Genomic DNA, 26,109 nt, shown 5'->3' on the forward strand with positions numbered 1-26,109 from the left:
AAATGCTTTCATATAAATTATTACAAATTGACTTCAACAAAACATGTTGTGTGTTAGGTTTATCACCTTTTAATCTTCATGAATTTATATTAACTATTATTATCATTGATGAATAAATTTTTAATTAAATATTTGTATTTATTAAATTAGCAGTGTAATAAAATGTTCTAGAATTATAAGATTTTAATTGATTAAATATGCATGAAAACTTGTCCATGTATTCAATTTATTTGTCATATTTAAAACTATTTTAGATGTTGAATTAGAAATTATATGACAAAATACCACGTAAAAGTATACTTACTTGAGCAAATATCCCTATAGGCTTACAAAAAAAAAACTCAATCGCAACACGCGATGTTTTACATATAAACTTTTTTTCTATCTCTAACGGTTTAAGATAAGCAAAACTCAAAAATTTTAACATTTCTGAAAACCAAGTAAATTTTTTAAGCATCATATCTCAAAAATTCGATTAGATTAGACATGCGGAGCTGTATTGGCCCCAATTATTCAAATTAAATATAATTTCAAAATGATAGTAACAACAAATGTCAAAAGGCCATAGTTCGTAAATTTAACTGGAAAAAGTGAAAAAAGTCAAATTTTGAATTTTTTTCAAGGATTACGAAGCGCAATATTTTTGCTTGCAAAACGTGGTTTCACCTAAGGCATCCAAATATCATACAAAAAAAAAGCAGCCTTAAATTGCCTCTTGCGATTTTAATATAGGATTTCATTGGCGTATTTGTTTTATTGTTTTTAAATATAAATCCATAAGCTAACGACCACCAAAGCAAAAATTGGAACAAGCAGTAATAGGGCAGAATTTATTGATTTTTTTAAATAATAAAAGAAGATCAGAAAAGAACCAAAAGTCGAAATACTCTACAAAAGATCGATGAGCTAAGCAGAATGATCATTATAGATTAACAGTTTTAGTTTTGAGAACAAAAGAAGCTTCGACGATTTCTTGATGATGGATTTAAATACAATTCAAGAAAAAGTTATTGACTGTTCAAAAATTAAAATATTGCAAGTAGTAAATATTTTCTTGAATCAAGTGTTTTTTACTGTGTATATGTTCCCAAAAAACATCCAATTAGTATCAAAACGTTATTTTACTTTTCATAATTTTTTAATACATATCCTAAGGCAATTATTTCATTACATAGTGTGTAAAATTATACGCATAGATAGAGAAAATAATTAGTTAGTAATATTATATTAATTTGTATATCATCCGTCCGGTACTTAAATTGTGAGGTAAAAACGTACTGGAATTTTAATAAATCATATTTTTACGCAATGTATTGATACTTATCTATTCGAACTATTTCTAATTAAAAAAAAAAAAGATAAATATAATTGCAAACAAAGAAAACGTATCACTTATTACACATTCAAAATTTTCGAAAAAACAGTAAACTTTTTAAATTTTACCAGTCATTTAATCACTTAAATGAGCTTCCGTATAAAATAAACTGCAATAAATTTAGTTTTTCGGTTTGAAAAATAACATATCAAACGTTAAAATATATAAATATAATTCTAATTATATGGAGATCGTTAAGAGAGATAAGGAGGCCGTTAAGAAAGTAGAAAATTGGCGTGTCCCGTTTATATTGTTTCTTTCTCGAAGACGATTGAAAAGTATTTCAAAATTTACTAAAATGAGCGAAGATTTGCGAAAGAATGCTCAGGTAACATACCGAAAATTTCATTTTCCATCTTTCATGCCTTTAAACTCACCTAGCCGTTTGCAGACCTTTATATAGCAATATTTTTTGTGGATCTCACAATATTCACTGTATGTTAAGATATTAAATAATAGCCGGTATTTGTAAAATTTTCTTTTCTATTATAAAATTTCGTGTTATTAATTAAATATTATTTAATGAACTCGCATTTTGTTATTTATGCTTTGTTGATATTTAGTTCAGCTAATAAATAATTACATTACCAAGTTATAATATCAATGCTAGAAGAACATAATTAAATACACAATAAACAGACAATAATATGTAATACATAGTTAAGTATTGTTGGTTATGTAGCTATTGCAAAAAGTACTATACATATGTATACCTAATACATACTTAATATTATATTATTATAATATAGAATTTTTATTCATTTTATTAATATATTGTTAAAAATAAGTATAGACTTATTTGAAAATGAATATACGTTGAAGTTTACCGGCAAGTGTGGTCGTATTGGTCGTTATTGCTGACTAATTTTAATAATAGTTGGTCTTTATAACTGATATATTAGAGAATAAGGACCAAAATAAAGTAAATTTCGATTTTTGCCCCAATTCCTAGATCAGTTTTTTGTATTTTTAAAATACGTATTTTCGACTACCAAGTAGTCATCATCAGTAAGAATTAGCTAGTGAATGTTACTCTTTGCTAATTTGGTGGCGGACTGCACGGGTGGCGAACTGCAAAAAACTGATCTAGGAATTGGGGCAAAAATCGAAATTTATTTCGACATATCCTAGAGTTCTCATTTATTATCTTCGATAATATTTATATTCAAAATAAAGTCATTAAGCTCAAAAAAGTTAACAATGTTCAAATTAGAATAATCGTATGGATTTCTTTAACTGAAAAAGTGTTGATCTAGGAGACGGTATACGGGCGATCTTCACCCATCAGATAGCCAGATGAGACATATATTTTATGACATTTTAATGATTTTTAACTCTTCTATCATAGTTTTTTTTCATCGAAGAGTTCATGGTTTTTAAACAGATAAACAGATCAGTGTACCTATACCTATTCGTTGTGTGCGTAGTCATGGTAGGGACAATAAAATCGATGCCAGCGCTTTAAGTAAAAAAATTTGGAGTTAAAGGGGGCTGTTATGACTAATTTGCAATTCTTTACATGTTAATGTAATAGAAATGTCAAATTAAAATTATTGAAAAACACGAATTAATTAAACTTAATGCATTAAAAATTGTGAAAATAAGAAATCAAATTGAACAAATATTATTTTTCAAATGTAAATTATCATAATTATTTATATAAATTTGTGAGACAAGAATATTAAATTTTAAATGTAAGTCTTAAATGCAATCCATACAATTATATATGCATCCATACAATTCTATAATGAAAGTAGTGTATCGTTACCATGGAAACGAAACTCACGCACGGAGCGAATATTGACTTATCTGTTCATAAGGTATGAACAGACTTGCATCGATCTGTAAGTCAATCGAAATTAGTATCATAAGAAAGATAATTTATTTACGAAAATTATAGTGTAGGCTTGTCCGAAAAAAACCGTTCATCGAAAATATTAATTAAATCCATTTAACTAAAAATAGCCATGATTTTAATAGCCAAAATAGCCAACTTTTTTGATAGAAAAACTATGATAGTAGTGTCTAAAAATAAAAAAAAATCTTTATGAGATGGATGAAGATTGACCTTATATTGTCTCTTGTACTATATATAACAAATGCGCGTTAGACCGAGGTAATTATAACCGATTTATCTCCAGACAAATTTTTCACATCAAAAATCTAATTGAAATTGAGCAAAAAACTTATTTGATAAAATGTATAATCTTACATAGTCTTATCACTTCGTAGTATATCTACACGTAGTTCTTATTATTGCATAGCAAGTAAAAGAATTTCATAAAGTAATTGTAATGAAAACAAACATATAGCGAGCATAAAAAGATGCATATCAAAATATAATAAATATAAATAAATATAATAAAAAAATTCATATTAATAAAATAAAAAAACATGACATAGTTATGAAAACTTATATATCTTATACATAGTATTATACCAAGCTATATGTGTGAAGGTTAAGTAAGATTTTAAAATCATTACGTTAATAATCAAATGGATTTTCTAAAAATTATTATCCTTAATTGCATTTTACAAGAATGTATTTAAATATTATTTTAAAGGTTCTTACTTAAAGCCGTAATATAAACACTTAAATAAATGTCAACAAACTTTAAATCAATCAAATATTAAGTTTTTATTGATATAATAAATTCATGTAAGGAAAATTTTATTGTCGTTCAAATATTTATCAAAATTTTGATCAAATTATACCAATCATGTCAATGAGCAACAATCTTTGAATTTTTTTTAACACGCTTCGTTTTTCAAACACGCTTTTATATAGCTTCATATGTCTGTTAGGATGTTAGTATGTAAAGGAAACTTCGCACATGATTTTTACCCTCTTCAAAACGTCAGATTAACTTGAAATTGTTCATACATATCAAGGACCAATGACAATACAATAATTTACTAAGTTTATTTGAGTATCCAGATCAGGCTTTTCATGATCTGGGCATTTAACGATTTCGCTCCCTCCATATTTATCCAGAATTTTTTATCAATAAATAATAGTCTAAAAAACTAAAAAAACACGTTTTTGTAAATAGATGAACTAAAAGGTAGAGAATAATTTCTTTAAATTCAAAAAAATCATTTTATCGTAAAAAAGTTTGTGGTGCTTTTTAAGATATTTTATAATGACTTTTCTTTTACCCAATATATGTCTATAAAATGTTTACAATAATTGAAAATTAGCACCCACTCTAGTTACGATAAAGTAATTTTTTTGAATTGAAAGAAATTATTTTCTACTTTTTAGTTCAGCTAGTAACAAAAGCGTGTTTTTTTTTTTGGTTTTTTTAAATTATTTTTTATAATCAATTTTAATTTCACTGTCAAATTTTGTCATGGTATCAAGTCTGCTTTTACTTTTTTATGCATGGCAAATTCGACATCATCCTTTGGTAGAGATCAATGAATAATAAACATTGATCCCTACGACCTAGTGTCTAAACACCTCAAAAAGTTTGATTTGCATACATAGCTCGAGGCAAACATATAACTGCGCACAATTTAAATTTATTATTAACATTTTTATCCTTAGTAAATATAAATAACAATAAATTATGGAATTTGTACAATCTTAGATATTTATAGATTTGTAGATTTAGATCTTTGTAGATATTTAGAGATTCATATTTATTTACTTAATTAAAGACGCATAGGTATGCATTTAAGTCAAGTTTAAAGAGATATTCACTTTCAATACTATAATTGATCTTACCAATTACTTTTATAATTAACAATTTCAGAATGTAATTAAAGTTTGTATTATTATTTAAAAAGCAATGTACAACTGCTTAATTAAAGAATACAATTTGATTTATAATTATCACGATCATGTGACAGTTTTTTTTTTGAAGTGGTAGACGTTTCATTTCAAATTTTTGTTTGTGCACAGTGGAAATTTCTTCATCTCACTTGATTTTACAATGAATAGATGATGATTATTTTATTTTTACCTTTTAATTTTCGAGTAGTTTTTAACGTTACTCTTTTTAAGTTGGATACATTTCCAGCCAGACATATGTTTGGAAGCTATAAACGAGAACCGAAAACACACTACAGATACCAAAGCATACAGAATATAAAGCTACGTGACCTGCTCATCACTGGATTTAAAATTATTGTTAGAGCTAGTATTAATCAAGTTTGAAGAATTAGCAATTTAAATAGACTTAATGACTTTTAAAGACTTTATAAAGTTAATAAAAATTATTTGTCAAACTTCAAATCAACTTCAAAAGAAAAATGAATTGCATGTAAAATTAATTAATTTGTAATTTATTTTTGTGTAAATTTCTTTCAACAACTAGTAATCTATTATTTATTCATTAAAGTATTATTATAAAAGTAATTAATACTTGTCAATTTATATAAAAATAATCATCAAACTGCTTTGCATGTTTGAAAAGAGTAAAATATAGTTGTGTGTGAATCAGTTCAATCAATATAGTTTAATTTTGCTTAGAAATTGTCCCATGCAGGAGCGGAAAACTATGTTCATATAACAACCATAAGTCATTTATATATTTCGGTAAGAAAATTATTTTAAACTAACCCATGTCAAGAGCTTCGGAGATACACGCGATGAGTGGCACTTGAATTGAGAGACCTCCTCTTCATCTTGTAAAAATACTGTATGTCCAATTCGTCAAATTCAACTTGCTTTGGCGATTACTGTCCGCAGACAAGATTTGAGTTTACTGTTTGCAAACAAAATTAACTCACATTAGTTTTCAGGATGTATATGTGCTTAATTCCTGCAATACAAATTTCTTGTAGCAATTCTGTACATCGCCTTTTAAAATTGACAATAGTAGGAAGTTTTAAAAATCGTTACTCTTTTTCCTCAGACTATTGCAATACTATTTTTTTCAAAACAATAAGCAAGTAATGTCCATATTTATTCAAAAGAAGAGTAAGTGCCTCAGTCTCTACGCCTGTGATTTTAAATAATAACATGTATAGTGCAGTAATATATTAACATGTATAGAAATTGAAAATATTTATAAAATTTTTTTAATATTAATAAATAATAAGCATCTATCCGATTTTGAAATATTTTATTATATTAAAATTTGTTCGATTTTTAAAATTCTTGTTAAACTATAAATAAGTTTTAGTTCCCACAGAACCTGAAATGGCCCTTAAAGTCGTATGTTCTAACCGTGAAAAAAGATTTAAGTACATGTATAAGAAAAACTTGGCTTTTACAATATCTCTATTTTTGTGTACCTGTACATAACCTTTTTAGAAAGTAGGTAGTTACAATTTCACATAATTAACACATATGAGTAAAGAAACTTTACCCTTAATTTTTGTTTTTGAACCCCTTTTTTTGGCCGGTTAGTCGCAGACTTTGTTTCAATACGGAATATACAACAATTTTTCTATTTTTTGCTTTAAAAAAAGTTTCATCAGGCATAAAACACCTCATAAAAATTATGTTTCGAATAAGATAAAAAACAGCCAAAATAAAAGTCATCAAAGTCCTTTTATGGCAAGCATAGCATGTGACGTCGAATATTATGTCCGAACTCTCTGCTAATTACTAGTTTAAAATGCTTTTATTATCCGTATTTTTTTGCTGGCTTTAATTTCAATTTCACTTGTTGTCATCTTTTTCTGTGTTTTAATATTTTGTTAAGAAATTTCAAAAAATCGTTCATAATCCATATGTACGTCATAAAATCTTTCTCGTAGTTAAGCAGCTCCACACAATTGTTAGCCAAAGTAGTTTAAAACTAGTATGTACATTTGAAATTTACAGTTTACGATACGGTATCATAACAATTATTGTAAGAATTTTTTTTGCACAACTCTTCTCAAATTTTCTAAATCATGGTAAGAAACGAATTGTTTGCAAACAATAAACAAAATTCTTTAAAAATCACGTCTATTACAACATTTGATTAATTTTATTCAATAGAAATATGTTTATTATGATTATAATAAATTAATTTATGACGAATTAATAAACAAAAAGACGAAAAAAAAGTAATTTTATATGATTACAAAATTCTGTGATATTTTTATCTGATATTATAAGAAATGTGTAAATTCATTTTTAATAATATGTATGTGGCCCACTTTTATAAATAATTAAAAACTGAGTGTCAATTGCCGATCTTGACATTATAATTATATTTAATTGAAGCGAATATTATATATATTTATAAATAATTTCGAAATGTAATTTCACTTTCACATATTTATTACTTTTTTTTTTTATTAATAAAAAAAAATGTGTACTTTATTTTAACTACGCATTACTACAATTATCTAAACAAATTTTAACAAAAACAAATTAAAGAAGTAAAATAAATCTGCGGACGTTTCTCAATTCTGAAAGCTTCTTGTTAAAATATGAAGGTATCGAAAACGGCAGATCTAAAACTATGTAGGAAAAATGAGTTAAGATAATAACGGTTTCAAAGCAATAATCATTTGTTCCAAGAAGCTACATGAACTTACAAAAATATTTACAGCGATTTTGATGCTGATACTATTTTCTATTATCAAAGCGAAATAAGTTGTCTCTTTGTGTGCCATTTTTCATGGAATAGCTAATTACTCATAAAGTCCCCGTAATATGTTTGTCACCTCGTAATTAAAGTGCGACAAGTAGATACCTTTCTCGCTTTAGTAACACCAAATTTAATGAGTGCTAACTGGGGAAAGTAATAAATTACCAAGGAAAGTGGAGATAAAAGGGCAACTAAGCTTTTAATCTCAAGTAAGCAATAGATAACCAGGATGAATAACACAAATAGGAGATCGGACTAAATTGTTTTTATCACTTCAGGTGTAGAATTCTCACTGGATGTGCAGAAAAGTGAAATTGGTTTTTGAAAATCTTTACTAGTATGAAGGTTTAAAATTCCTATTTAAACAAAGAGAAAGATACTCACTAGAGACGTCATATATGGGTAACGCCATAAGAATTACATGTAAAACTTTGCTTTGCTAAAACGAGATGGGCAACCTTTGAATGCAATCTTTGATTGCTTATGGCTTCTTCGTTTTTAAATTTAAATTTCGCTTTTTAAGTGGCAATACGTATACCTTTTTTCTCTCTTTTTATTCTTAAAACATTTGTGAACACATTTACACAGCTGCCGGGAGTTGGATTCCGAACCTCTTACTATCCTGACTATGATCTTACCATATTAAGATACTTATTTTAATTTATTATAAACCATTAATTTTTATTGAATAGATTTAATAATTTTTATTTTATTTTGATTTACTTTACAACGTCGAATTTTCTTATGTCAAAACAAAATTAATATTATCCTTCTTTTAGACGAAACAAAACACACGTTAGTAAAAAAATGGCCTTTATTTAGTTCAAGAACACGTTAATAAAACCTATTATATGTCTACCTATTTACATAACAATATTATATTAATTTAACAATAATGATATGACATTTTAAAAACTTCCATCAAATTTATTTATTATATGAATTAATAAGTCTTTCACTAAACATATAATTAATATATCCTCTTTGATTTAACCAAATTAACAAGCAATAGTATTTCTGATACGTAAATAATAAACAAACCATTAGAATAAAATTCACTAGAAAACTAAAATGACTGGCCTCTAGCTTTCACATACAGTAGATAGTCAGGTCTGCCAAATTTTGATCGCGCATTGAACTTCTTGATTTGGAATACTACATCAATTGAGAGAGTTCCGAGTTTGGTTCTATTCTAAAAAATTATATGTAAACAATTTAACTAACATAACAAGCCACAAAGCTTATATAAAAATTTAGGAAAACTATCGCAGTTATAAAAGACTCGGACAGTTAATTTGGCACGTTTAGATGTATATTGAAGTAGGCATCTTTATTCTTTTTATTCAATGAAAAAATCAGTATAGTATTGTTTACATTTTTTTTTACTACTGGCGCTGACGCCTCAGCGTAAAAATCGAATATGACCACTTATTACATTAAATAGTGTACGTGAACTGATTTTGTTTATTGCCTAGAGAATAATATTTATTGCAACAAATGTATTGCGTTTATGATATAAAATATAAATATTACTTAAAAAGTGACATTTTTTAACTTGCTTATGTGTTTAATTTAAATTGATTGAAGAAGCTAAGTATGGGAATGAGAATAGTGTTATTTTGAAGTCGAAAAAATGTAGACAAAAGCGGGAAACTTTCCGTGAAAAATTAGAAACTTTCAAGTATAAGATACTCTTGCAAAGCATAAATTGACTCAAAATATATTTCCAATCCTTATTAACGTTTTTCTCAAAATACACTTTGTGAATTTACACACTCTTCTTCCATACAGCTCCTCAATTGCAAATGGAAAATGATGACTTTATAAATGACACTTTCTATTCATTTCATAAATTTTATTTTTAGAACTTCTTGTTTATTCAAAATATGCCTGGCCAAAACAAAAATCCAGATACTCAATTATAGATATTTATTACGATATTATGGATGGATATATTTTTTAATACTGATTTCGACCATTTTCTTGGTCTTTCTTTACCAATTATATCGGTTGCAAGTGCTTGTTTCAATTGAAATACTTACAAAGAAAATTTGGCAGGTCTGTACTATTGGTATATCTATAGGTGCAAAATTTTATTATATATTCTTTAGTTCATTGAGAGAAAAATTTTTGCAGACCTAAGAAATTAAATCACAGTCCTTAAAAAATGTCATTTTTTAGTGTGAATTTAGATGTTTTAAGGATAATCGGCCGATCAAAAAAGAGGATAAAATCACCAACTATATTAACCTTTAGCTTAGATTCTTAGCCCGCTTATTTTAAATCAAAGAATTATAACAATCGATTCAAACCTATTCTAGCCCTTTAAGTTTATATTTACAGCTATCATTTACTCTTTCATCCGCGAAGTCCTTGTGCTAAAAATTTCGTACCTGTCATTCTACCTTGCCCATTAAAAATACTAATAAATGAAACATTATTTATTTCTTAGAATGACATCAAATCCGTGATGACTTAATTAATACAAAATTTCGATAGTGACTATACAATATTCAGATCATAAATTTCCACCACCATTGTGTTGTGTACTTCAACCCAGACATAATTAAATTTAATTAATGAACTAAGTAATTTAATTAATAAACATTAAATTGAATTTATAAAAGGATCTTTATTAAAATTTTGTTTGACACATACTGGCAGTGACAAAGAATGATAACTTCCTTCAAAATAAAAAAAGTAATAATAATTAAATTTTTTTTCTTTTATTATTTTCACCTTTAGTAATACATTTGTCACGTTACCTTGTTAACATTTTAATGAATTTATTTTATTATTTTTTTAAACTTTTGTTAATTATATTATATTAGAGTTCAATATTAAATCTTTGATCTTAAAAATCTAACCTTGAAATGCAACATTACAAATCACTTTTTTTTCTCTTAAATATAAACATCTATTGTTAGAACTTTTGCATATTTACTTTACTAATTCGGTCGATATTTTTATTATAATTAAAGTGTCATTTTTATTTTTAAAAAATAATTCTTTTTTTTTTTACTCATAATTTATGGTAACCTCAACTAATTTAGCTACATTTTTATAATAATAAATTTCAATTAATTTTATTTATTTTCTTACTAAATTTTATTGATTATATTCATAAATATGTCAAGTACATGTTTTTTTTTTACAATTTATAAATTTTCCATCAGTTTCAATACAATTTTAATTATTAAATTTTAATATTCATTTTGCTTATCAATTTTTTTTTGTATTATGTGGCTGATAGTTGAAGGTTGAGGGAATGATTCAGTTTTTCAAGGCGTTCCTTTGAATCTTTCGAATTTAGATAACATTAAGTACCAAATAATTTGAAGAAACTTGATTTTTAAATGCCAAGATCTAAATGAATTCTCAACAGACTGTTATACTTAATCAACTTAAATTGCGTAGTACCTGCCAACACTTTTAATTAATACAAACATCTTGTACCTTGATTACGGTCGACGATCGAGTTTTTTTATATGTTTTTTGATAGCCTTGTCTTGCACTTATTCTGAAAACATGTCTGACACTTCAATGATTGCAATTATCTGATTAATTTATGAATAATCTTAGTGCAATTTAGTTATGTAATATTTATTCTGGTTTGAAACGACTAAAATGTTTATTTCTTAAAAATTGTCCATCAAATTGTTTGTAATAAATGACTATGAAATGAGATAGAGATGGAATAATTTCGATCGATTAATATTATTTATTTTTGGATACAAATATATGACTATTTTCTGGACCATTAATGCGATAATCATTTAATCGAAAAAATCAGATAAACTTTTCTATCAGATACGAAATGCACTGTTTTTACGAAAAAGTACCAATAGACCCCGCAATATTAGAAAGGAAAATGGATTTCTGTGAAACTTCTTTTAACCTACTCAAAAATGTTCTTTGGATCATTTTAGCTCGAAAACTACTCCTTAAAAATTGTTGTGGCCGTGAGAGCTTTTCACCAGAATGGTCCAAAGAACACTTAAGGGTAAGTTAAAATAATTTTCTCTAATATAGCGGGAGTCCTTTTTTGACTTATAAACTTATTAGGAACTGATGACAATACGATAAAGTATATGCATCCACCATGCTTTAACAGGAATTTTTTAAATACAAAATAAATAGGAAATTTGGAGGACGAAGTGAGGGAAAAATTAATTGTATAATATAAAAAATATAATTTATAAAAAATATATAAAATATATAAAATATATAAAATATATAAAATATATAAAATATATAAAATATATAAAATATATAAAATATATAAAATATATAAAATATATAAATTATATAAAATATAAAATATAAAATATATAAATTATATAAAATATAAAATATAAAATATAAAATATATAAAATATAATAGAGATAAAATATATCACAATTTATTTCGTAAATATATGAAATATTACATTTTTATAGTAATTTTTTTGTCAAAAAGTGATTATTTGAAGAAAAAAATTCTTATGTAAACAAATAATAAAATATTCAAAAATAATTTTATTCTATTTGACATAATTTATTAAAATGATATGCATTATATTTCTTTAAATTATATATATTAAAAAAAATTGTTTATGGCAATAGTAGAAAATAATTTATAAAGCAATAATAATATCATTAGAAGCAAGTTAGATTAAACATTATATTTTGCTTTAAAAATATATTTACGAAACTCTGTTTCTATTGAAAATACACTGTGTTTCTATTGACAATTGAAATTTACAAAATTTAAAAAATCCCCAACAAATGCGATTTATTCCTTGTTAACCGATTTTTGGAATCTTAGCTATAAAATGTTCTCAATCAAGTCGGATCGACCGTTTAGGGGCTATGATGCCACTGAGAAACACACAGACGCACAGATAAACACATTAAACTTATAACACTTCTTCTCAAATCAATATCAAAGTGATGGTCAAGGACATCAGATGAGATGAAAAGAATACTTAGAGAGCTATCATTTTTGGGACAAATATTTGGAAATATTTTAATTGAAATTGAAATATTTGAGTTGACTTTGCTCTTTTGAATTATTGTGTTGAATTACCTAATTATTTAACCATTTCACTTTTCGAAATGAATGGAATTATTTGACCATTCATTTCCACAGTAATTATTTATATATTATATGTCATGCCTTTTCCAAACTGAATCGATTTTGAAAGAGCGCTCTCCGCTAAATTACCTCTCCAAAGAAACCAAGAAAATTAATATCGCTTCATCCGTTCAGGCGCTACGATGCCACAGACAATACACACACAGACACACACACGTAGAGGTGAAACTTATAACATCTCTTTTTTTTAGTTCGGGGGTTAAAAATATACTATTCGCCTTTTATTCACAATTACATCGGTTTTAATTTTTTTTGAAGTATATCAACATTATATACAGATATACAAAAAATCAAATATTTTCTTTTTATGCGTATAATTAATTTAGATTTAGATACAGTGCATTCATATTTCGAGTTTCCGAAAAAAATATTTAGGATATAAAAAAAAAAAAGTTTAAGTTTAATATTCAGTCGCTATAACGCTCAATAAATTCATTCATAAACTGCATGAATAAATTATCGTATATAATCATTTGAAAAAAAATTAAAATGTATAATTTCTTATTGAATAGTTTTTTATTCATAAAACGCAAATCAAACTTTTCTTCCTATCGATGTATTGGTCAAATGAAATTATTGCATCGTATTACAATGCTCTAATAATTATATGAATTTAAATGTTAAACGTATTATTTAAAAAAACAAAATTTATTGTAATTATGGTTAAAAAGTTATTACAATTACGATAATTACTTATCTACTTATTCGATTTAAAAAATTAATCATATAAGTAGTGAAATTTTTCTTCGTTTTACTTTTAGTTTTTTGCTTATGCTTAAGTAAGTTTAAATGAGGGAGTTTTTCAATTCTTCAATTGATGCATCAAGTAATAAAGAAATTTGGAAAAAAATATTTTAAATAATTTTTTCCTCGTTATAAAAAAAAAGAAGCATTTTTAAGCGTTTGTCAAGGAGGTGGAAGGTTAGGGATCGTGGGAATGTTCAAGTGTTGACTCCTTTGATTTTTGTACCTGATAATTATAAGTACCTACCTAATTTTCATAGAACTGAATTTGTGGGTCGTAAATATACAACGTCTCTGTCCTTGAAAGTTAATAATTTTCAGTTTTCTTGCGAATGCAGGGCAGAAATAAAGTGCATGTGGATTTCAATCTTTTAATTGCCTAATTGTGTCTCTTATTTTAAGGTTCTACAACAAATTTAACAGCCAATAAAATTATTCTGTTTTAATAATTATAATTGCGAAAAATAAAATTTCTTAAAAAAATTTACATATTACATACTATGTTTGAATTATTATCAATGCAAATTATTTATAAAATTTTATTTTCTGGGAAATATAAGATAAAAATGAATTTATTATTTTTTTAGACAGAGTTGACATCAAAGATCATAATTTAATTTATTCAGAATAATAATAAGTTTTCAACAATTATTAACCTAAAGTTTTCATTTGCGGTTTGTATAAAAAAAATAAAAAAACAAAGATAAAAATCAATAAACAAATTTTCCTAAGGAAAGTTGGCTTATTTACCTACAAAAATATTTAAATCGAATATTACTTTAATTATTTAATAATTTTTTCAACAAACATACACGATCGTTCAAAAATATTACAACAGAGAACTTATAATTGTTTAATATATTTTTTAATAGCACAAAAAAGTAAATACAAATTTTTTCATTCAATAATTTTCTCAACAAACCATTCTTAGCGTCTCAACAAACCATTCTTACCATCTTCTTCTAACGTCGTTGACTTAAAAAAGTTAAGTGAAAACTTCTTACACTTTTGGAAAAACATAAGGGAAAAAGTAAGCCTCCTAAGACTCAACTTTAAATAATTTCTACTTATTTAAAAATTCGCATTTAAATCTAAATAAAATTTCCGCCAATACAAAATTACAATCAAATCAAAAAAAGGCACAAGAAAGTAAAATATAATTTTAAATACTTCTATTTAGAATATTATTTTGAACTTGACGCTAAAAGGTATATTCCTTCCTTCATGACTAAAGTCCTACATAAGGCCTACTAATACAATTTTTTCCCGAATTAATCAAATTTGAAATTGAATCGAATCATATTTCTCTTAGCAATTTTTTTTGACAAATCGAAATAATTATACTTGAGAAAAATTTAATAACCACTTAGAGATCATCCAGTCTTCCTGGTTGCTAAGAATTTGGTTAACTCACAGCAATATAACAACTGAACATTTTCCAACGCTTCCTTAACACATATTTTTGAACAAGCGCAAAGATTGGTCGTTTTTGTGTTTATTTATTTTTATCCTCTAGCATTCAAAAGATATTTATGAATAGAACTGTTTTTAAATTGATTGAATTTCTTTTGAATTCACGTGTACTTATTTAAATACCTTTTACATAAAAAATAATTATATAGGTAATATCGGAATTTAAATGTAATTAACACTTATTATTTATTAATTATAATGTTGATTACTGATAATAATATTTATATTTTTTATCAAATATAAATCTAAAAAAAAAAAAAACAAATACGTAGACAAAAAGACTGTGTAATTAGTATTATTAAAAAACAAAAATAACAGCATATAAAACAAATTAAATTTCCTATATAATAATTAATGTGAACGCGCCACATAACCTCTATATACAAACTGAAAGTTTCGACGTGAAAGAAAATAAAACGAAAATTAAAAGTTCTATGTTGTTCATCTCCTTATCAATAAAATTTTTTTGTCACAAATAGAACCGAAATAAAAAATACTTGTGATATAAATACTCTTGTATCAACAATTATCATAACGAATAATAAATACTTTTTCAAATCGACGTCAATCGCACCTTTCATTTTAGGTAGATTCAAAATAAATATAGAAAATTATTACTTGAAAATCATTTAGTCTTTGCATTCTTTCGCAGAAAAAACAATACTTGAAATCGTTTTCCAAAAAGGCGAAGATACAATCTGACATATTTCCCATTCTTACTCCAAGGTTATGTTAGGTAAGGTTATATTGGCTGTCCACGAAGACCACACTTAGGCTATAGAGCCCATTGTGTTTTACCACCTTTCCGCTGATAATTTCATTTTTCAGCTCCTCAATTTCAGAGGCTGAGTGCACCTCCTTCATGCATATACCATGCACTACATCAGCCCATCACAAATATTAATTAAATAAATTTAGTTGCGACATCGGTTAACCAACTGAGCTAATAGGGTGACATTCTCGCTCCAAAGAAAGATTATTTTCCATCCGTGACAGCTTCATCATTTTTTTGCTGGAAGTTTATTAAACAAATGGGAGCTCATGTTTATCAAAATTAGGTCTCAAAATGATAAATCGAATGAGTTAAAAATTTTATATACCATTTATTAAATACTTGGAAAATATACACAAAATCTATAGATAGAATCTAGCTTGGAGAAGCAGGAGTACCTTTTTTTTAATAGCTCTGTAAAGAGTTATTGTTAAAAACATATTTTTATCAGAGGGCCTCAAAATGTCAAAATTAATTAAATAAAATTGCTATAATAATCCAAATAATATAATGGATTGTGTATAGATGTTAAAAATTAATTACTTGAAATATTAAACTTAATTTGAAATGTTTATTGCCTAGGAATACTAGATTATTAAATCCTTTGTACTTATTTATATAATTTTCTTACAAAATGCAAAAAAGATGTATATTATGTATGTGTGTAAACGACATTGATAATTAATATATTTATGAAATATAATTTTCTGATTTCACCTCCTATTTAGTAATATATTATTTTTATTTTCATTTATTTAGAAATACGTATTTTTGAAACATTGACGGATGCTATTGCATTTTTTCAATTGAATCAAAATGTTTGTTATGCTTCGTTGCATGAAATAAATCAAGAGATAATAATCGTTCTTTGATTATAGTTTTTCCTAAACGTTGCAAAATTTTCGCAGATTGCAATTAGCGACGTATTAAAGTTTTCAATAGAATCTGTTATATCATTTTTTGTTTTCCATTTGAATCTATATTGGCCGTTCAAATTTGGTTTAGAAGCCTTTGTCTATTTTCTCAAATTGATATACATTTAAAGTCATTGAGTACCTTTACTGTTTTCGAAATCATCGAGACTTAAGTAGATTAAACTGCCTAATAATTATTAAGCGGTCCAATCTCATTAACTCACTTATATGAACTTGTAACCAACAAACAATGTAGTAAAATCTAACGAGAGCTGATGACAATACAATAATTTAATAATTCTTTCTTAGTATCCTGGATAAGATTACCTGGATAAACGATTTTATTTCTATAACTATAATAATATTGTCTATAGAAATATTGTTAAGACCATCAATGGTTGGGAGGTGTAATGTATATAATACTCGCTTCTCATGCGGAAGGTCGTCAGATTGAAACCAACCCACGGTAATTGGATTTTTACCCGGAGTATAAAATTTTTATCTTAAAAAATAAATCACGCTTTATTGCACTAAAAAGGGGATATTAATCGTAATTATAATGTTATTCAAAGCGTGGGGTGGTCGATATCTGTAAAAATCAGCTAAATTAAAGAATGCATGTAGAGACAAAAATTATTTTTAAGCGTGTGTTTTTAGTTTTATAAAGTATAATTTATTTTGTAAAATGAGAATGTTCAATCAATTTAAAAATAAAATAAGTAAAGCAAGGTTTTTGTATAGTTACAAAACTTATTTTTCACATACCTACGTACATACAAACTTATACCTAAGAATAAAACTAATCTAAGTATATAAATTAATTGCAGTTTATTGCCTTAGGCTTCGTTACATGAACCTAAAAATTTGTGCAAACAAACATGTTATGCTTCTCTCCAAGTTCCAGCTATAAGTACCAAAACATTCATTTAGATCGGACTTAACAGGAGTGTAGCAATAATTAAAATGCGGAAAAATTAGCAAACCAATTGCATGGAAACAACACATCAAAAAATTATTTTGCCATTTTAGATTCCAATTTTACTTTATCAAAATACTTCCAGAATGCATCCAAAAGTAGGAAATTACCATTTTTCGTGCCAATTTGCCAACAACAATTTTAAAGCCAAGTGGTTTCCAATGCTAGGGTCTGTCATAGAATTTCTTAAATAAACGCATGCCATGGCTGACTAAATCGTAACTGCTTCGAAAATTGGGCAACGAATTTGCAATATTTTAGCCATATTATAATCAAAACCTATCCTATCCTGTCACTTTTCATAGGTACACCTTCTCGCTGTACAAGCATCGAGAATTACGATCGGTTTAAATATTCTATGACGAGAACATTGATCAACGGCGAATTTAAGAAATTACACAAAATATTTTTTGTATAATAAACAATTGAACTTGATGTCAAATAATAAAATGGTTATATTTTTATTTTAAAATAAAAATACGGTTATTAGGTTATTATTCTGTCCTCTTTTTACAGCAAGAGATATTTAAAAAATTTAAATAACCACATTCAACAGATTTTTTTTCTTCAGAAAGATGAAAGTGAAAATAATTTAATCTTGAACTCTTCTGTCAAAAGTGTAATTTATTTTTAATTTTATACAATATTAAGTAATAAGTATCGGAGCAGTATATAATTTTTCATATAGCTTGAACAAATAATAAAATTCAAATTTTATTGTCGTTTGCTTGTATTGTTTATTTAATATAATAAGTGTTTTTTTTTTGTGAAATCGATTGAACATACTTCTATTCTTAATGTAAGCATTGTTGCCGAAATTTCCAGTATAGCTATTCAAATTTCGTTTCGGTTTATTAATCTCCCATTCCTTTTTCCTTTTTGTTCTTCCTAAAGAAATTAATGTAAAATAACATTTCCTGAATTACATTCAGCAACACAGCAATATTTATTTCGTTGTTAATCACCATAAATAGCACAAAATTAACAACCATAATTATGGCGAAACATGACATCTGTATAATATTCTATGTCTTTAAAGGGACTTAAAGTAAAGGTAAAAAGTTTCGAATTAAAATCGTTAGATAGATTCTTCCTTAGCAGGATTGTCGAATATAAATAGTTGTATTCATTAGAAAACTGAACTTTCCCATTTTCGTTCGCAAGATATGAGAGGTTTTTAAGTGTTCATCGCATAAATTTTAGCAAAACTTAAACCACCATCATTTTTGTAATGAATATTTCTGAAAATATTTGGGAATAATTAAATATTAGGAAATACTTAGTCGAGAGCAAAAATCGAACGAATAGATATCAAATTATAGAAGAAAAAATGAAACCTCCTCTATAAATAACTGCTTTCCTTCCAAGACTGACATGCAGGAGGTACCAAAACTTTGACTAGAGATACACATTGAGTTTTTTTTTTTTTTTTTTGTTGTGGACCAAAGAACATGCAACCAAATTCTGTGTTTAAAATTATATTTTAACAAAATAAAATGCATGTTTTTGCCGTATCTACATAATAAACAATTTTATTCAAATGAAAAAGACTATATTCAATTATACACTGTTTGATTTATGCATTATTTATAAATACAAATTAATAAAAGTTAATAATAATTTCTAAATCCGAATTGTTACAAAATTAATTTACCTGATGAAGTAATCTGTTTTTGAAAATATTTTTATTGCATGGTATCTAATAATCAATTTATTTGTGACCAATATAATAAATAATTATATATTATTTTTGTTGTATAGGTGTTCATTTATCTTATTTTAACTTTGTATTGTATTGATTTTAATATGATTTTTAACTAATTAATTTTTTATATTAATTATATTTCAACTACTTGCTATAGAATTCGTACAAGCAGCAAATACTTTGTTAATGTAGTCGTTTTTTTATTGAAGCAAAACAATGAAATTATAATCTATTGAATTTATTATTTATTTATTAAAAATGACTTTTAAATTTAATTGAAAGTTAAAATTAAAATATAAAAGCTATCTTTTAGTATTTTGAAATTTAATGAATGTCAATGCTCTGCTAAATATTTATATATAATAAATAACAGTTTAAAAAAAAAACTGAGAAAACACGCTTTTGTTACATGTTGAAACTGTAAAAAGTCAATAGTTAGTAGTTTTTAGTTCAAGAAAGAAACTCCTTTATGCTTTTATAAAGAAAATTGTTAGCTCAGGCCTGTAATCTTCGTAGTCTAGGAGTTGGAAACTCTTTTCTTAAATGTCTCCTTTTAGAATTTCGTTCAATCTTCTAAAAAACTGACTTTTCCCAAGTCATTTCCATGTTATGCGTTAAATAGAATCTAAAAAGAAATAAAGAAATATGTTCAGTAGTTTTCATAGCGACTTTAACAACCGGGACCCAATGTTGGGAAAATTTGAATCTATGTAGATTTTAATGGGCCATGACTGTTAAAGTCACTATGTAAACTACTGGACTTGTTTCTTTCTTTTCAGATTTTATTTATCGCAGTCGGGTTTTTGATTTAATTAATTATATTTGGTATAATTAATTATTTTATTTCAGACTTTTTTAGTGTCCCAGCACTAAAAAAAACCTCTTATTATACTATATTAAAATTTTAAAGCAAATTTATTATTCCTAATTAAATTTAAACATATAACCTATATATATATATTTTTGTAATCTCCTTTAAATTTCCTTTTTTGATACCCTACTCGATAGGTTTTGTTAATTTTTCACGCGAAAAACATATCCACTTCTTGGTAATCGAGTGAAAAGCCTCTGAAAGGAAATAAGAAATCTCTCTAGAAAAAATTATTTAAAATTCTTAAATAATTCTTTGGCATTAAAAATCCAGATACTTAATTTTTTGGCATTAAATATCAAAAATACATTGATATTTTAAAATAAAATTTAACTAAAGTTGGTAATAATTGATTGTTTCAGGGAGGATATGGAAAAGGTCAATATCAAATTTCACGATAATGGAACAGTTAGTTTTCAACATAGAAAAATTCTACAGTTTGTACCCGAATTGTCTGTAAATAAGGATTTAAAAGTTATGGTTCCAAATATCCCATTATTGGTAAATATTATTTTTTAGTAAATTATGTTGAAAGAACAAATTTTTTATACAAGTGATTTATTTTTCAGACGTTAACATCAAAAAGTAATTCGTTAGGATATTTTGTACAAAAAACATTATCTTTGGGTTTAACAATGTCGCGATATAAACCCTTTCGACCCTTAACTGCAGAACAACTGGTATTTGGTTATGATGATGGATTAGTAAAATTAGCGCACACATTTTATCCAAAACATATTCGGCCGATGTCAAAAATGGGTTTATTAGTGGCAAGAAATGGTACACTGAATGAAGTTTCTACAATTTACACAGGTCACACTGGAATGGACAAATTTGGTTTATTAGATAAATTAAATGGTTTGGATCGACTGCCTTATTGGGATACAGCACCATGTAATGCAATTGCAGCATCAGAAGGATCTTTTTTTCCACCACGTGATTTCACTAACTCAGATATAGTTCACATTTATGATAAAGATCTTTGTAGAATATTACCGTTGGAATATCGTGGGCCTGTTAGTAAAGATGGTAAGAATTATACATTTATTAAAGCCAAGACCATTTCTTTCCCTATGAATTCCTTCTTAGAATCATTTTGACCTAAATTTAAATGGAGGCAAAAGTTATTACCACTTTATTTATGACGTGAATTTGCAATTATTTCAAAACGAAAGTAATTGATTTCACGTATTTCAAATGGCACAGTAACCTTTAAGAGAAGAGTGTTCATGAAGAGTCAAAAAAGATCCTCACATATCTTCAATTACTGGACCGTGCCTTGAGTAAAAATTAGTCCCAAAGAAAAGTTTTAACTTAGTTTGTGGTTAATTCTTCCATTCAGAAGAAACAATTATAATATAAAAATGGACGACTACAATAATTAAAATTCTGGCCCATTTGTATCTGAACAATTTTATTCGAAGTTTTCCTTTTCATTTTTGTAAAGCCAAGAAATTGAAATCTCCTTGTGCTATTTTCATATTCCTCATCATAAATTTTCTACCCTTCACTGGATTTTTAGTTATTTCAAAGTTATGCAAGCTGTTAGTCGCTAATTTATTAACCAAATTTTTCGTCTTAACTTGCTATGACTACTGGCTGGGAGGTTGCGGGTTCAAATCCAAGCAGCGGCAGTGTGAACAATAATGTTAATGGGGCGGTACATTGATCACACTCTCGTCACTTGGATAAGATCGAAGTAACCGACTTCACCCACTTCATAAAATTAATTGTATTTTCGGATTTAGTTTAAGAAATAAATAAAGATTAAAAATAATGATGTGGGTGGCCTCGGTTATAGACGTGTTCTGAAATTTTTCTCTGAATTTTTTTATAACTATTTCATTTGTACAGGTATCATAAAAGCAGTTTTTAACATAAATTTTATTTTTCCAAGGTTTGAACGCTGATTTGTATACACCACCAGAAAATGTGTTCGAAACGGCTGAAGTAAATCCTGATAACAAATGCTTCTGTTCTTATAAAGAAGAATGTGCACCAAGGGGCTTACAAAACATAGCACCTTGTCAATATGGTAAATTTTAACTTTTTTTCCCCTAAGTTTTGAATATTTTAAACAAATGTGTCTCTTTTTTATAGATGCGCCAGTATATTTATCATTTCCACATTTTTATAAAGCCGATGATACTTTATTGGAGCCATTTGTTGGTTTGAAGCCTAACAAAGAGTTGCATGAAACATATTTTAAAATACAATCGGTAAGTTAAAATTCACGACAATTTTGAAATACAATTCTGATTCCATTGTATATAGTATGCATTTATTATATTAATTATTTTAATTTTTTACAGAAACTAGGAGTGCCAATTGAGGGAAAAGTCAGAGTTCAAATGAATTTAAAAGTTGAAAAAGCAGAACATGTTGCATCAGTCGCAAAATTTCCTTCTATTATGTTCCCAATTATGTGGTTAGAAGAGGTCAGTAATCTATAAAGTTTGTTTTTATATACACCATGTTATTTTTAGTGGAAATGAAAAGTACTCCGAAACTAATTCTAATTTGCCCTCTTTGTTATTACAAACATTTTCAACCATGTACGCTCTGTAAAAAGGAAAAAAACTTAAAATATTTTCTCGATTTTATCAAATGAGAGTAACGTTTGATCAAATTTTTATAAATCGAGAGAATTTTTTTTCATCTACGATTTGGATAAAATCAATTTTTACAATCATTTCATTCAAAAATTGAGTTTTCTTAACGATTTGATTAAAGTTGTATACGAGAAATGTTATGTGTTAGGAATTTCTTCATTCGATACCTCAGAAACTTGTCGTTCAATCACAAGATTAACCAGTTTTTTGTGTCTTTGCTTTTCGTAAAAGATTTAAAAATATCTCAAAAACTGTTTACCTAATCGTTTAATGATTACGATTTTTTAAATTCAAAATTACTCGGTTGCCATATTGCATAAAATTTTGAAAGCAAATTTTGTGTGTGATATTTTTGATTTTTTTAAAGCGATATCCCTTCAGAATACTACAAATTTAGACTCTTAAATCAGGTCCATTTGACGTGTAGAATATAACATGTCAGAAAACATTTCAGAGATTAGTAGAATCGGAGATGTCCCAAAATAGAATATGAACTGTGATAATTCGCAGCATTTAACCTATATCTCAGAAACTGACCAGACAATCACAAAATACATCAGAATTTCGTGTTTATAAACCAAAAGTTCAGTGTATAAAAAGTATAAAATTATTAATTAGATACTCAAGTAGTATTGCTCCCTAAAAATAGCAAATGGTCTGTATCCGCGCTTGGACTTTGAAAGCACAACCTGTTCGATAATTTAAAATCTACCAAAAACTTTAAAGTCTTTATGGTGAAAGTATTCAAATAAACCATGGGCAATAAAAAATATTCTATATTTTATTAATTATTGTAAATAAATTTTAACATTATTAATTAAAAAAATTGTTAACACTCTATAAAAATAAAAACGAATCATTAATATATTTAGTAATAAAAAAAAACTTTCATAAAAATATTCATATTATATGCAACAAAGAATATGGTTATTGCACATAAAATCTTGTACATTTAACATAATATGTTAATTATTCTTGAAATACAAGTAGCATTAAAATTAGTAACTTGTTTTATTAGATTTGTCCTTTTTGCCTTAGTGTAGTACACTAGGTGTAAGGAAAACAAGATAGCTCTATTACAGTGTAATTAAACTACCTTCTTCTAATTACACTTAGAAGCAAAAAAGAACAGTTTTATGGTTCAACAATTACCGTGTTTAGGTACTTTTATTATTTTATAATAATAAACGTCATAATAACAAAAATTACATATTTTATTTATTTTCAAAATAATCAATATTCTTGTTCAAATCTGAGGAGTTTTTTTTACGCAAGACCAAGAGTGAGAACGGAGTTTGAGAATTACTTTGTTCAACACACCTTGTCTTATGAGTTTTGCATTTTTGTATTACACATTAGTTTTGGTCTTGACAATATGTTAGAGCTAGAGCAAATTTCAAAACTCTTCCAGGCATAGTCTTTTGTAGAAGGACCAAGACTAATGTATGAGTGCAAAACCATAGTCGGAGTTCAAATGTGTAAGATAAGGATAGTGAAATTAGTCTTCTTTTGGTCTTGGCACAATCACTATCAGAGCTTCGATAGTTAATCGAAAATTTCTATCAAATACCTTTTTTTTCTACGGATACACTGCCATAATACTTTTTTCAAGTATGCTACCACTTATCAGAAACAAAATTGACTTGGACTAGGAAATTCGGTGTACATTAATTTGATATGTATTGGTCATCCTCGAAGCACGCATAGTTTTCTATATATTTGTAAAAAATTGAAGACGAACAAGCTAAACAAATTGGAAGGTTTAAAATGTGCAGTTTTCGCTGTGATGTCGATCAGTTACTAGACTTCAAACTCAAATTCTGAACCCCAAAAAACATAGAATTGTTGAGAAAAAAACTTTATTTTGTTTCGCTTCTTTGTTAGCTACTCTCGTAAAGAATTTGATTACGAAAACCACACTTTATAATATCCAGTCCGTGAATTGCTCTCTAGCATCTTCACCATCGATCGAAATATTTCGCTTCTGAGTCTGTGATTCAAATATTCAGAAAAGTTTTGTCACTTAGAAAAACACATACTGCCAATTTCACATATTCTATTTGAGAGACGTCAATTGTGAAGCATACTTTTATGCTAAAAGCAAGCATACACATAATAAGTAATTACATTACATACTTTCTTGACTTTCTGTCGCTTCCACTATTTTGTTAAAGAAAGATCGAAAGAGTTTTTCCACTCACAGCTATGTACGCACAAATATTACACATCAACCTTTTTGTCAATGGGAAATAAAAAGCTGTTTTTATCATTATCGTAAACAGGAACAGCTTTTTCAAGAAAACTTGTTTTTTTTTCACAACTTTTTCAGTTATTATATTCTTGAATTAATTATTCTATGTGCTTTTAAATAGGTTTATAATTTTTCTTAAAACTTTTTTTTTTTGCAGGGTATTGATGAATTAACACCACCAATTCGCCGATGGATATATTTAGCAACAGTCTTTGCTGAAAATGCCGTACCAATATTTACATATGGTTTAATAATATTTGGTGCATTAACATTAGTATTTGTATTCATACGTGCCTATAAGAATGTTGTATTTACACAAGAGACAATTGAAATGGGTAAACGAACAATACGACGGGGCAGTAGTTTTATTGTAAATGGTCAACATAGGTTAATGATTGTTAGGGATAGTTATTCATTATTATCACATGTTAGCCCTGAAGAAACACAATCGTTATGTTAATGATTAACTTATTATTTATATTATTAAAATATTATCGGTAAGTAAATTATTATTATTATTTATTTATTTATAAAATTTTTCCACTTCTGGGTCCTATCATACACAAATATTTTCGTTATGTAATGAAATATTGACACGAATACAAAATAATTAACAAACAAGGTATTTGATATGTAATTAAAGAACACAGGGCACAAGTTTATCCTCGCCGGACGCCATTGTTATATAAGTACTAGGATTACAGCTTATGATACTTATTTAACTAATAGAAATCACAATCCTT

The 26,109-nt window shown here is 26.6% G+C and overlaps 1 protein-coding gene across 2 annotated transcripts in view; it reads left to right on the top strand.

Moving 5' to 3' along the window:
- LOC123300128 (scavenger receptor class B member 1) overlaps window positions 1-26,109 on the top strand; it is a 123,125-nt gene that overhangs the window by 94,347 nt on the left and 2,669 nt on the right. For both annotated transcript variants that reach the window (XM_044882619.1, XM_044882618.1), the window contains exons 5-10: window positions 20,866-21,004; window positions 21,073-21,532; window positions 22,401-22,538; window positions 22,604-22,722; window positions 22,816-22,941; window positions 25,524-25,863. In XM_044882619.1, coding sequence (XP_044738554.1) covers window positions 20,866-21,004; window positions 21,073-21,532; window positions 22,401-22,538; window positions 22,604-22,722; window positions 22,816-22,941; window positions 25,524-25,826 — 1,285 coding nt within the window. In that variant the 3' untranslated portion in view covers window positions 25,827-25,863. The remainder of the gene's footprint in view (window positions 1-20,865; window positions 21,005-21,072; window positions 21,533-22,400; window positions 22,539-22,603; window positions 22,723-22,815; window positions 22,942-25,523; window positions 25,864-26,109) is intronic.

Source organism: Chrysoperla carnea, chromosome 5, assembly GCF_905475395.1.
Source record: "Chrysoperla carnea chromosome 5, inChrCarn1.1, whole genome shotgun sequence".
Lineage (NCBI taxonomy): Eukaryota > Metazoa > Arthropoda > Insecta > Neuroptera > Chrysopidae > Chrysoperla > Chrysoperla carnea.